The sequence below is a fragment of the Anolis carolinensis genome, chromosome 4, assembly GCF_035594765.1.
Source record: "Anolis carolinensis isolate JA03-04 chromosome 4, rAnoCar3.1.pri, whole genome shotgun sequence".
Taxonomy (NCBI): domain Eukaryota; kingdom Metazoa; phylum Chordata; class Lepidosauria; order Squamata; family Dactyloidae; genus Anolis; species Anolis carolinensis.
Window position 1 is genome coordinate 105,976,085 of NC_085844.1, and position 12,173 is coordinate 105,988,257.

The window sequence follows — 12,173 nt, forward strand, 5'->3', positions numbered from 1 at the left end:
ACAGCCAAGTCTTGAGCGCTTTTACAAAAGGTCGCAACTCCGACATTGCTCTAACATATGATGTTGATGTACATTTCCTTCCAATACACTTTACCATTGATTTGTTGCCCAGCCCTGATAGAAACTGGTGCTCATCAACATCTGAAGGACATATAACCTCTTGCACTGTTGCAGAGCAAGTATGCAGAATCTTCATGCCTCCATCAGATACTTCATAAGTCAATAAAGAACATGAGACATCTTTTCTCATCCTAGGTATTCCATCCTACTCATTCATTAGGAGAGTTGAAGCATTATGAACCATCTTTTCTGATCACAGTTCATGCCCCCCTTTCTCTTTCTTTTATTAAGCTTGAAAGGATCCAAAGCAAGTTTTTTTTACCAGGTAGAATCTTGTTTTTTCCCCTACTTGCTTTGCCTTCTCGCTCAGATCTTATATGGATGTTTTTAACCAGCCTTGTCTGAATTAATGTACTCTGAAGCAAAGAAATCTTGGATATTGGAACAATTTATTTCATTTTTATTTTTGCAAACACCACATATTTCAAAGTGAAGACTGAAAAATGATTGAATAATCTGTTGTCAGAAACACAACTCGAATACTGAGAATGAAGTGTTTCTGCTGATTCACAGTCCTTGCACGCTGACACGCAGCACTGTCTGCTATCTGCGAAGACTTGCACAGCTAAACAGTTTCTATATTTATCCACAGAACAAGCAGTGCATGAAAAGGAACAGCAAGGCATTTCCGTACATTGCATTATCAGTGTTTCTCAGCCCTGGTACAGAGAAACGTCTTCCTATCTGGTGGCTTTGGGGCAGACCTGCACAGTCTGCGAGGAGCCAAATCAAAAGACAGCCCATTGGACTTATATTGAAGCCTTCTAAGGGCTTTTCAAAGCCATTGTTTCTGCAGTTTTAGGGTGACAGAAAAATCACTGTGAGATGGCAAGTGCAGATGACAAGCTGGCTTTGCCTTGGTGTGCCACAAGCATAGTAAAGCTAAAGCTTTCCCCTGACGTTAAGTCTAGTTGTATCCAACTCATCTCCATTTTTAAGCCAAAGAGCCGATGTTGTTCGTAGACACCTCCAAGGTCATGTGGCCAGCATGACTGCATGGAGTGCTGTTACCTTCCCGCCGGAGTGGTACCTATTGATCCACTCACATTTGCATGTTTTCAAAGTGCTAGGTTGGCAGAAGCTGGGGCTAACAGCAGGTGCTTACCCCACTCCCCGGATTTGAACCGCTGTAAACTTGATGAGTGAGCAGAAAGTTCAGCAGCTCAGTGGTTTATCCTGGTGAACCACCGGGGGCTCCTAGCATAAGCATAGAAGACCTTTAACTCATTTCAGACACTATTCTGCTTTTTTTAGAGCCCTGCATACAATACAATAGTTTTGCAATCAATATTCACAACACGTAACATTTGAAATTCGTTGAACTTATAATAATATTTCAATTGATAATATTACATTAAATACTTAGAATTACTGCATTCCTGTTTCATCCTATTTTGAGGTTTGAGAGTCTGTGCTTCATCAAGTTAGTTTGCAAATTTGTTCAACTCCATCCAGCCTGGCCAATAGTCTGGGGCAAAGGAAGCTACAATTTAAAAATATCCAGGGTGTCACTTTTAACAAAAAGCCCATGTAGACTTTTCATACTGCACAGAAACAAAACCCTTTGCCTTCTGTAGATGATGAGGTTCTAGAAAAGAATGTTATTCAACTGTATGGAAACCAGTAGGGCTGTGTGATAGATTGAAAAAGATTTCAGAAATCATAACAAAATTAGGGGGTGCTAAAGTGTTTCTAAAATACAGTTAGTGAATTACTATAATGGGAATAATGAAATTTCTTTACTTTTTTGTTATAGTAACTGCACAAATGGGGAAACTTCAGGGTCTCCTTTAGCTTTCATATTAGTTAGTGAGATGAAACTTGCTGCAATGGTAGAACCCATTGACCACTGTTATCCCATCAAGTTTCAGAACATTTCACTTATTCACAGATTTTTTGGGAATCTTCAAAGTTTTTATAAACAACAATTTAAAAACCTACAAGAACTATCCTCTTGAATTTTGTATACAATGACATAAGATAATCCAGAAAGCATTCCCTGCAACTTTCATAAATATTCATACATCTACTGATTTGAGGGAATTTAAAGAAAATGGCAAAAAAAGTTTTTTTTTTTTTAAAAAAAAAGCCACAATGAATATCTCTCATATTAACCAATAAAACTTCCATTTAGGGATTTATTCTCAGTTGAGCACAGAGATTTTCAGTCAATCCTCCTCAACCATTTAATGAAACGGTGGCTGGCCGCTGCTACAGAGGGACAAATCTCTCTCAAATCCTGATTGGGGCTTTCTGATGCTGAGCAGAATTCTGGGAAATGTAGTTTAGGGCAGGGCCTTTTAATTATCTGGCATAGGACTCCCTGCCTTCCCAAACTACATTTCCCAGAATTCTATGCTTTCTCAGTCTCTTTCCCAATGAACTCTGCTTTCTCCCTGTTGCTTCCCTTTCCTAATGGTGAGAAGCCATTAATTTAAAGAGGAAATACAGCCTTTTTGGCTTTGATTTTCTTTGCTTGCGCTGAAAATGAAACTTACTCCCTTCTTCCAAGAAGGGAAAAAAAGGACAACCCAAACAATTACCTTCCGGTCAGCCTCCCATCTATACCAGGCAAGATTCTGGAAAAGATCATTAAGGAAGTGGTCTCCAAACATTTAGAAACAAATGCTGTCATCAATAATAGTCAACATGGATTTATTAAAAACAAATCATGACAGACTAATCTGATCTCTTTTTTCAATAGAGTTACGAGCTGGGTAGATGCGGGGAACACTGTGGATGTAGCGTATCTGGATTTCAGTAAGGCCTTCGACAAGGTCCCCCATGACCTTCTGGCAAACAAGCTAGCAAATATGGGCTAGTCAAAACTACAGTTAGGTGGATCTGTAATTGGCTAAGTGAATGAACCCAAAGAGTGCTCACCAATGCGTCTTCTTCATCCTGGAAAGTAGTCATGAGTGGAGTGCCACAGGGTTCCGTCCTGGGCCCAGTTCTATTTAACATCTTTATTAATGACTTAGATGAAGGGCTAGAAGGCATACTCATCAAGTTTACAGATGACATAAAACTGGGAGGGATAGCTGATACTCCAGAAGACAGGAGCAGAATCTAAAATGATCTTAACAGATTAGAGAGATGGAACGAAACTAACAGAATGAAGTCTAACAGGGACAAATGCAAGTAACTCCACTTGGGCAGAAAAAATGAAATGTAAAGATACAGAATGTTGGATGCCTGGCTCGACAGCAGTATGTGTGAAACAGATCGTGGAGTCCTTGTGGACAACAAGTTAAACATGAGCCTACAATGTGATGCGGCAACAAAAAAACCCAATGGGATTTTGGTCTGCATCAATAGGAGTCTAGTGTCTGGATCCAGGGAAGTTAAGTTACCCCTCTATTCTGCCTTGGTCAGATCACACCTGGAATCACACTGTGTCCAATTATGGGCACTGCAATTGAAGGGAGATGTTGACAAGCTGGAAAGTGTCCAGAGGAGGGCAGCTAAAATGATCAAGGGGCTAGAGAACAAGCCCTATGAGGAGTGGCTTAAAGAGCCGGGCATATTTAGCCTGCAGAAGAGAAGGCTGAGAGGAGACATGATAGCAATGTATAAATATGTGAGGGAAAGTCATAGGGAGGAGGGAGAAAGCTTGTTTTCTGCTGCCCTGGAGGCAGGGAACTTGGAACAATGGCTTCAAACTACAGGAAAGGAGATTCCACCTGAACATTAGGAAGAACTTCCTCACTGGAACTCTCTGCCCCGGAGTGTGGTTGAGGCTCCTTCCTTGGATTCTTTTAAGCAGAGGCTGGATGGCCATCTGTCGGGGGTGCTTTGAATGTCATCTTCCTGCTTCTTGGCAGGGGGTTGAATTGGATGGCCCGTGAGGTCTCTTCCAACTCTATGATTCTATGAGGCTTTCAAGATTTACAAAATTCAAAAGAAAAAGTATTGGGTAAGTTTCGATTCTTAAGTTTTTGTCCTGTCTATGCCTGCTTGTCAGATATTGTGTCATAAGTACAAATTAAACAAATTGATATGACTTATGACAACTAGCAAACAAATAGAAACCAGGTAAAATAGCTTACTACACCCCTTGCTGCTCTAAACAACTGAGAAAAAGTAGGACTGATTGAAAGTGTCCTCTTATGTCATGTTCCCACACTAAGGTTTTAATTATTCTCAACTGGAAATCTTTGATTAGCCCACTCTTACATGTGAGGAGAGCAATTTATTCTGTAGCTGAAAATTAATATTGTCACTGTTTTTGTCTAGTATGGATTTTTAAATAATAATAATAATAATAACAACAACAACAACAACAACAACTTTATTTTTATACCCTTCCCCATCTTCCCGAAGGGACTTGGGGCAGCTTACATGGGGCCTAGCCCGATAAAACAATCAAATATCAATGATACAACAATAAAACAATTATACAAAAAAAAATTGTGCAGATATCATGTTTTTGTCCAAAACTTAGGTTTTTGCACAAAAATACATGCATACTGGAAACAGGTTTTTTGGGGTGTGGGAGAAATCACAAAAATGGATTTTCTGCACAAAAAACCCTCACAACTACATTTTTAAAGATCCCCCCCCCCCTCTGTGATATATTTTGTGAAATTAGAGTATTGGATTAAAATGTCAGTTCTGTTGTATTCATCATGGCAGTTCTTTAAATTGTCATGCCATTTTTTTCTGCTTGCAAAACAATAATGGCCAATATTCTTTCTACCTCTGCTCATATTATCATGTCTATATCTGGCCTTCTTCATTTCATGCCATGGAGATGCATGAAAATGAAACATGTCTATCATTTTCCATGATAGACAACTGGAAAAATTTCCTATGGTCATAGAGGAGAGACAGTGACTGAAGAGATTAATTTCGCAGTCACTTGGAGGCCACCATAATACACAGTCTGGGAAAAGTGCCATAATTTCATGTAAAAGAGCATAATGGAAGAATGAAAGCTTCTATCTCAAAGATTTATTGTCTTTAATTTGTTTAGTATATTCTAAACCAAAGTCAGCACCTTGAATTCTGCCCTGAATATTGTATCGCAGGGCATTGCTCTAATGTGTTGATAGCTGTGCCAGCTGATGTTTGCAAACAAGCACCAAAAGGAGGACAGATAGTAATGGCAGTTGATAGATTATTGTCAGAGGAATAAAGTTTGCTGCTTTGGTAATAGCTAGTGAAAGTTTATTCTGGCCATAACTACAAATGGATTTGTAAACACAAAGGTGAAAGGATGTCTTCAACTTTGGATGACCTTCACCTCCTGATTCACAAGCTCTACTGGCTTATTTGCCACCAATGTTCTTCTCAAAGGAGACAAGGCATAATTTTAGCAATACTTTTTATTGCAACAGTTTTCAAAACCAATTCATAATTTTTTATTTATTTTATATGAGGTTTGCATGTGATTGTTTTGCATTTCTCTTTTCCTCTGGGAAATACTATTTCTGTGTGAATGTATTTTTTCACAGAAGAGGCTGTCTCCAGTGCAGAGAAGGCTTTTTTCTGTGTGAAAATCAACTATGCACATCTTATGGAAAGAATATAACCAATTGAAACATTTTTTGCACAGGAAACAGCTTTCTTTGCAGAAAAAATAGTAGTCCCACACAGATATACTATTTTCCAGTTTAGAAAATGTTTACTGCATGAAACAGCTACATGCAAAATCTGTGCAGAATACATCCAAAAATGTGGAGATTTTGATGACTTCAGGATTCTTCTCATAAGGTATTGTAGTGTGTGTATATATGAATATTTTTGAATATCCTTTACATTCTTACAATATACTACTACAGTAGAGTCTCACTTATCCAAGCTAAACGGGCCAGCAGAAGCTTGGATAAGCAAATAACTTGGATAAACATGTTTTCAAAAGAATTGGCACAAGTTCATGGGATCTTTTTTCATAAGTATCATTTTAAAAAAAACATTAAAAAAGAGGCAGAGATTGATGCTTGCAGAAATTATAACAATTGGGAGAGGCAAAGCTTCCATGGTGTGATGAGTAAAAACAGATTACTCTAAATAGTAGGAGTCATGTGATGGAGAGTGAATGCATCCTGTCAGGATCCTGTATGCATCCTGCTGTAAAAAAAAAGTAGGATGCATGCTGATTAAGTGTTTTAAACTTTAAATGTCCTATCTTAGCTCCAATCTACACTGCCATATAATAAACTTTAAATTGCATTATATGGTCAGTGTAGAGTTATGTAATGCTAATTAAATTGCATTGAATTGAATTATATGCGTCTACACTGTTATATAGGAGCCCCGATGGTGAAGTGTGTTAAAGCACTGAGCTGCTGAACTTGCAGACTGAAAGGTCCCAGGCCGCTGTTAGCTCCAGCTCCTGCCAACCTAGCAATTCGAAAACATGCCAATGTGAGTAGATAAATAGGTACCGCTCCAGCAGGAAGTTAACGGTGCTCCATACAGTCATGCCGGCCACATGACCCTGGAGGTGTTTACGGACAACGCCAGCTCTTCAGCTTAGAAATGGAGATGAGCACCAACCCCCAGAGTCAGACATGACTGGACTTAATGTCAAGGGAAAACCTTTACCTTACATTGCTATATAATAAAGTTCAATACAGTTAATCTGCATTCTGAAACTACATTATGGCAGTGTAGATTGGGCCTTATATCATGTTCCAGCACACAAAAATTTACCTACCCTATATGAAAGTGTATATCCTGCATTCGAGTAACACAAATTTAGCAAACATTTTGAGTAGCTAGATCAGGGTGACATTGCATCAGCTTTATTCTGGATTACATAACTGAGGCTGGATCTACACTGCCAGGATCTGGTCCCAAATCATCTGCTTATCCCAGATTATCTGGTAGTGTAGACTCATATGATCCAGTTCAAAGCAAATAATCCAGGATCAGATCCTGGGATATAGGGCAGTGTAGATCCATCCTGAGCAACCAACTGTATGGTGTTTTTCCTATTGTACATTAGTTAACCCTGTTTGGGACACTGTCCCTGTGCAGTCTCTTAGAAATTGCTAACAATTGTTTAAATTGCTAAAATGGTTAATCGTGTTTACACTACTGTATATCACCAGTAAGATTCCAACCTTTTCCACAGCATGGTGTGCATACTAGCAAGTCAGTGGATAAGCTCATGGATCAAAGCAGTCTATCTATGCCTTCCTGCATGCATTTTAAATGTTGCCTTTCAAAGACAGGTCTTCAAATTGATGTTGCTTCACTTCAGATGTTGTGGACTGTATAACCAATAAACCAGTTCAAGCTATGATCTGGAGTAACAGGCAGTGTTTACTTTATTAATACTGTTATCTAAGTTTTTCCCATTGAGAAATAGTGTCATATGCAGCAGAACTCATTTCTTTTTAATTCTGTTTGAATGCTATTTTGTTTCCAACCAGTATGTGGCACTAGAAGACCCAAGATATTATTTGTTCATAGGTGATTGCAAAAGTTGTGCTTGGTTTCAAAGCTCAAAGTCAAATAGCCTGAAATCTTATTATGAGATTTAGGATGCACTACACACACCTCCCTGCAGGCAAGACTGGATTACAACAGCTATTGAAACTAATAAGGGAAAGAGTCTAGCACACAATTTCTTTAAGCCAATAGGTATATACATATCCTAAACTGTGACTGTTATAATTACTTGAACATTTTTAAAAGGTTCAGGAACGCATTTAGTGGTGAAACAACTTATTGTTGATTGTGATATCACCTAGGCCTCGGAGTCAAAATTATGAGTTTATCTCAACTTCCAAATATTGGGTACTTCCAGACAAGCCCTATATCCCAGGAACTGATCCCAGGTTTTCTGTTTATCCCAGATTATCTGGCTGTGTGGACTCATATAATCCAGTTTAAAGCAGAAAACCTGCCATCAGATCCTGGGATATAGGGCCTGTCTGGAAGGGCCCATTGTCAATTGGTCTTTATTTAGCCTTATTGAGCAATTTGTTTGTGATATCAAAATGTAGACACACCTAATCTAATACTTATCATAATGCTTTTTTGTTTTGTTGTTTTGCTGCAGATAAACTTGGCTTTGGAGGAACAATGCTATAGAAATAAAATTATTAATTAGTGGAAAGTGTTCATGAAGTGATGCTTTAATATAGGAACAAATACTTAAAGAGTTAGAGAAGTGTGCATTTAAAATCCATTTAAACACCTATACAATACCATTTCTTTATAAGCCTCATTAAGTTTGATGCCATTTTTTAAAATGTACAATATTAACCCGCTGCCCCCAGTGGCACAGTGGGTTAAACCACTGAGTTGCTGAACTTGCTGACCGAAAGGTAGGCAGTTCGAATCTGGGGAGCGGAGTGAGCTCCCACGATTAGCCCCAGCTTCTGCCAACCTAGCAGTTCAAAAACATGAAAATGTGAGTAGATAATAGGTACCGCTTCTGTGGGAAGGTAATGGCGCTCCATGCAGTCAAGCTGGCCACATGACCTAGGAGGTGTCTCTACGGACAACACTGGCTCTTCCACTTAGAATAGCACCAACCCCCAGAGTCGGATACGACTGGACTTAATGTCAGGGGAAACCTTTACCTTACAATATGTACCCATTTGTAATTAATTAGGATCTAATACCTTTTTCAACTTGATGATCCCTTCTTGCGTGTTTTCATCTGTGCTGATGTCAAACAAATTTCCTCCATCTCCTGGAACAATAGTATATTCAATTTCTGCATTCCTCCCAGAATCAGGATCCACTGCTCTGATTCTTCCAATGGCTGAACCAATGAGAGAAGACTCAGGTACTTTCAAGTGGAATATACCTATGATAAATTAATGATCAGTTATTCACACAAGGTTTTGATAGTGTATCGGGCAAGAAGGGGTAATGCAACATATAGTCATTTTTATTAGCAAATTTAAGGCAGTAGAAAAGACTCAAATTAACTATCACTGTTCCCTTTGTAGTAGAGTTTAAATGTTCAAATCAAGCAATAATCCAGCTTCCTTATTCAAAGCTTGAAAGGGAATATTCAATTTAGGAATTCAGATATTAAAAGTGAAGTAGAAACTGAAAGCTTGACATGTACTTGTATTATACTTGTGGGCATGTATTCTTTTAACTTGATCAGTCATCAGATGCGTAATTGAAACAGTAATACAATTATATTTAACAAATGCAGTCAGATAAATAATTATAGCTACATGCCATTTATTAGTTTTATTGCCAACTTAAAAAGCAATGGTACTGTAGCCATAAAGTAAGTAATATAAAATATTAAAATCAGACTATAAGCTTCTATCTAATACAAATATCAAATTTTAAACATGTGATAAATATATTTAAGCATTCAAGAAAAACCTGCAGAATATTTAATATAAATGTGTATGACCACCTGATATGATAAATGAGACTGTTATCTTCTTCTTTTATTGCATTAATTTTTGTTGCATTAATTTTTGTAGTTTATCCTCTATTTGTCTTAATGTGTTACTTCGCTTAGTATTTTATTTCCTGTGTATCTTCATGGATCTTTCCAGAGTCAAGTGCAAATAATTGGCTTTCCTTTCCTGGTGTGCTGGGAGGGGAGGGCGATTTATTAGCACCCCGTGAACAGAGACCAATTGTTAAATAGTTCCAACTGGGACTACTTTTGTGGGTGGGACTGGCCTTTAACTTTGCAGCCCTGACTCTGTGCTTTATTTCTGGCCAAGTGCTGACCCACCCTCCTGCCCTCTCACAGTGTACTTAGGGGTTGTTCTGGGGCTGAGTAGGAATCCCGCCCCCCTTTAAGAACTAGGGTATTTTCCCCACCTACCCTACACTGTTTCTTTAGAGGCTAATTGGTGTTGGTAAGATATAAATAAGTGGTCATGCAGGAAACTGGGATGAGTTTTACATCTCAGTGTGCACCTAAGGTACCAATTTTGGTGAAGGCCAGGAAGAGAAACCCTCACTTGTGGATTTGGATAACCAATTGGATTAGTCTTGAAGCAGCAGGAATTTGGGCCTCATGACTTGGGGTCCAAATTCTCTGTGCAGTTTCCCTAAGAGGTTGCCCTGGGAGCAGCTCAGGTAAGGTTGTGCTCAGAGGACCCAGGTGTCTTACCCAGGTTAGCTGAGGGGTAGGTCTTGGATAGCCACTGCCTCAGCTTATTCCACACCAAGTTGATATCCTTTAAAAATGATTTGCAGGTCACAAAGAAAGGTAAATAGGTAACATTAATAAAGTTGGCCATAGTTATCCCATATGGTTGTGTAGTCTATTATTCCAATGGTGGGGGAGAAATGGGATGCTACATTCAAAAGGGTAATTAGTGACTTCACATGTTACTCACTAAAAACCCAACATGTCATTACGTCTTTCTTTTCCTACTAGCCAAAAATGGGATTTGCTGAGTTACTCATTACTAACAAATTACTGTTACTATTCTAGTAGTTTCATATTCGTGATTGGTACTTAGTCATTATTTTGTCACTGGTGCCACAGAAATGTTTACTAGGAAACAACTTCATGGAGAGAAGCAGCTCCATTTTGATGATGACTGGAGCATGACCAAATGTTTCCTTATGTTTTTTTAGAAGGCAGGGGTAGGAATAGGGCCAGCAAGTATACATAGGGCATATCTACATGGGCAGTATAAACTGGGGTGGGCAAGAATCAGCCTCAACACAGGACATGGATACTTAATGTGGTTTTGTCCCACAATAGGCAAAGTTGGGGAATGCTCTGGAGCTTCCCCAAAAATTTGGAGCATCCCTACACCTTGGAGTGATGTACACAATTGGTCCAGCTCCAATTCAGAACTAACAATATGATTCACAATGCTATTTCACTTTCCTCAGCTGGCATGCTGTGGGGACAGGGAATGACACCTACTTTGATGGTCCAGTAAGAGTAGTCATCCAGCAGGGCCAAACCTGCTGGCCTTTGGGCTAGCATAGAGTACAATCCCCAAGGTTTCCTTCCTGGTTATAGGCATCCTTGGTTAACTAAGTATCTGATCAGGTCATCATTATTAGATTATGTTTAATTTATTTTTTATAGCCAAACAAACACTAGTACAGTGTTTCCTCACTACGTCACGGTTCACTTTTCGCGAATTCTCTGTTTTGCGGTTTTTCAAAAAACTCTAAAAGACTATGATAAATAATTTAAAAATACAATTTACAGCCTAAGGAAGGGAGGAAGGAGAAGCCAAAGGGAGAGAAAAGGAGCCCAAGCGGCAATGGGAGGAGAAGGAGGTGATTTATCAACACACGATTGGTTGATAAAGATTTAAAATAGTGTATAATTACTAAAATAATGTAGAAATATTAAAATAAATATAGCATCCCTACTTCGTGGATTTTCACTTATTGTGGGTGTCCTGGAACCTAACCCCAGCGATAAGTGAGGGAACACTGTATTTAGTTTCCCATTTTGGTCATAATCTTGATCACATCTATTTCAGCCATTACTGCTATTATTATCATTGTATCTGATAATTAGTTTATCTTAATTGTGAGGCATCTCTGCAGCGGTAATAGAATAGAATGTGTATTGCAAAAGTTCTTCAACTGCCAACTGAAGGGCAACAAGTGGTGGACAAATCTAGAAAATGTTAGGAAAAGAAGACTTGCTTTTTTGGCAGACTTTCCCAATGGTGAAATTTCGGTCTGTTCTAAAGGTTCTAGAAAGGTGCCATCAATGTAGTGCACAATACACCAGTACAGTATAGCATAAGCTGAATTGACTGAGACCACATAGGCAACATACATGGGAAAGACTGAAAATTTAGAGAATCAAAAATCAACCTATCCAAAATTATTACATGAGAACTGCAGAATAAAGAGTGATCAAATCATTTCATGTCAAATTATGCCTTTTTTGTTTTCCTGATGCATAAGAGCAGGTTCACTCATGATCCAGATTTCCAAATCTTGATTCAGATTCAAGTTTTGGATTGGGTCCAAATTGTGCCAGTTGAAATTAGGGCCAGGTAGAAATCACCATATTGGGCTCTGAATTGAATCAGGTGACTTGTCTCACCTTACTTTTCTCAACACAACCCTCCATGATGTCTGAATACTATATTCATCAGAGGAGAAAAAAAAACTATACA

The 12,173-nt window shown here is 38.6% G+C and overlaps 1 protein-coding gene across 7 annotated transcripts in view; it reads right to left on the reverse strand.

Moving 5' to 3' along the window:
* The window catches only part of cdh12 (cadherin 12), an 868,710-nt gene that overhangs the window by 40,010 nt on the left and 816,527 nt on the right, over positions 1–12,173 (reverse strand). For all 7 annotated transcript variants that reach the window (XM_062977611.1, XM_008114209.3, XM_008114208.3 and 4 more), the window contains one exon: positions 8,703–8,890. In XM_062977611.1, coding sequence (XP_062833681.1) covers positions 8,703–8,890 — 188 coding nt within the window. The remainder of the gene's footprint in view (positions 1–8,702; positions 8,891–12,173) is intronic.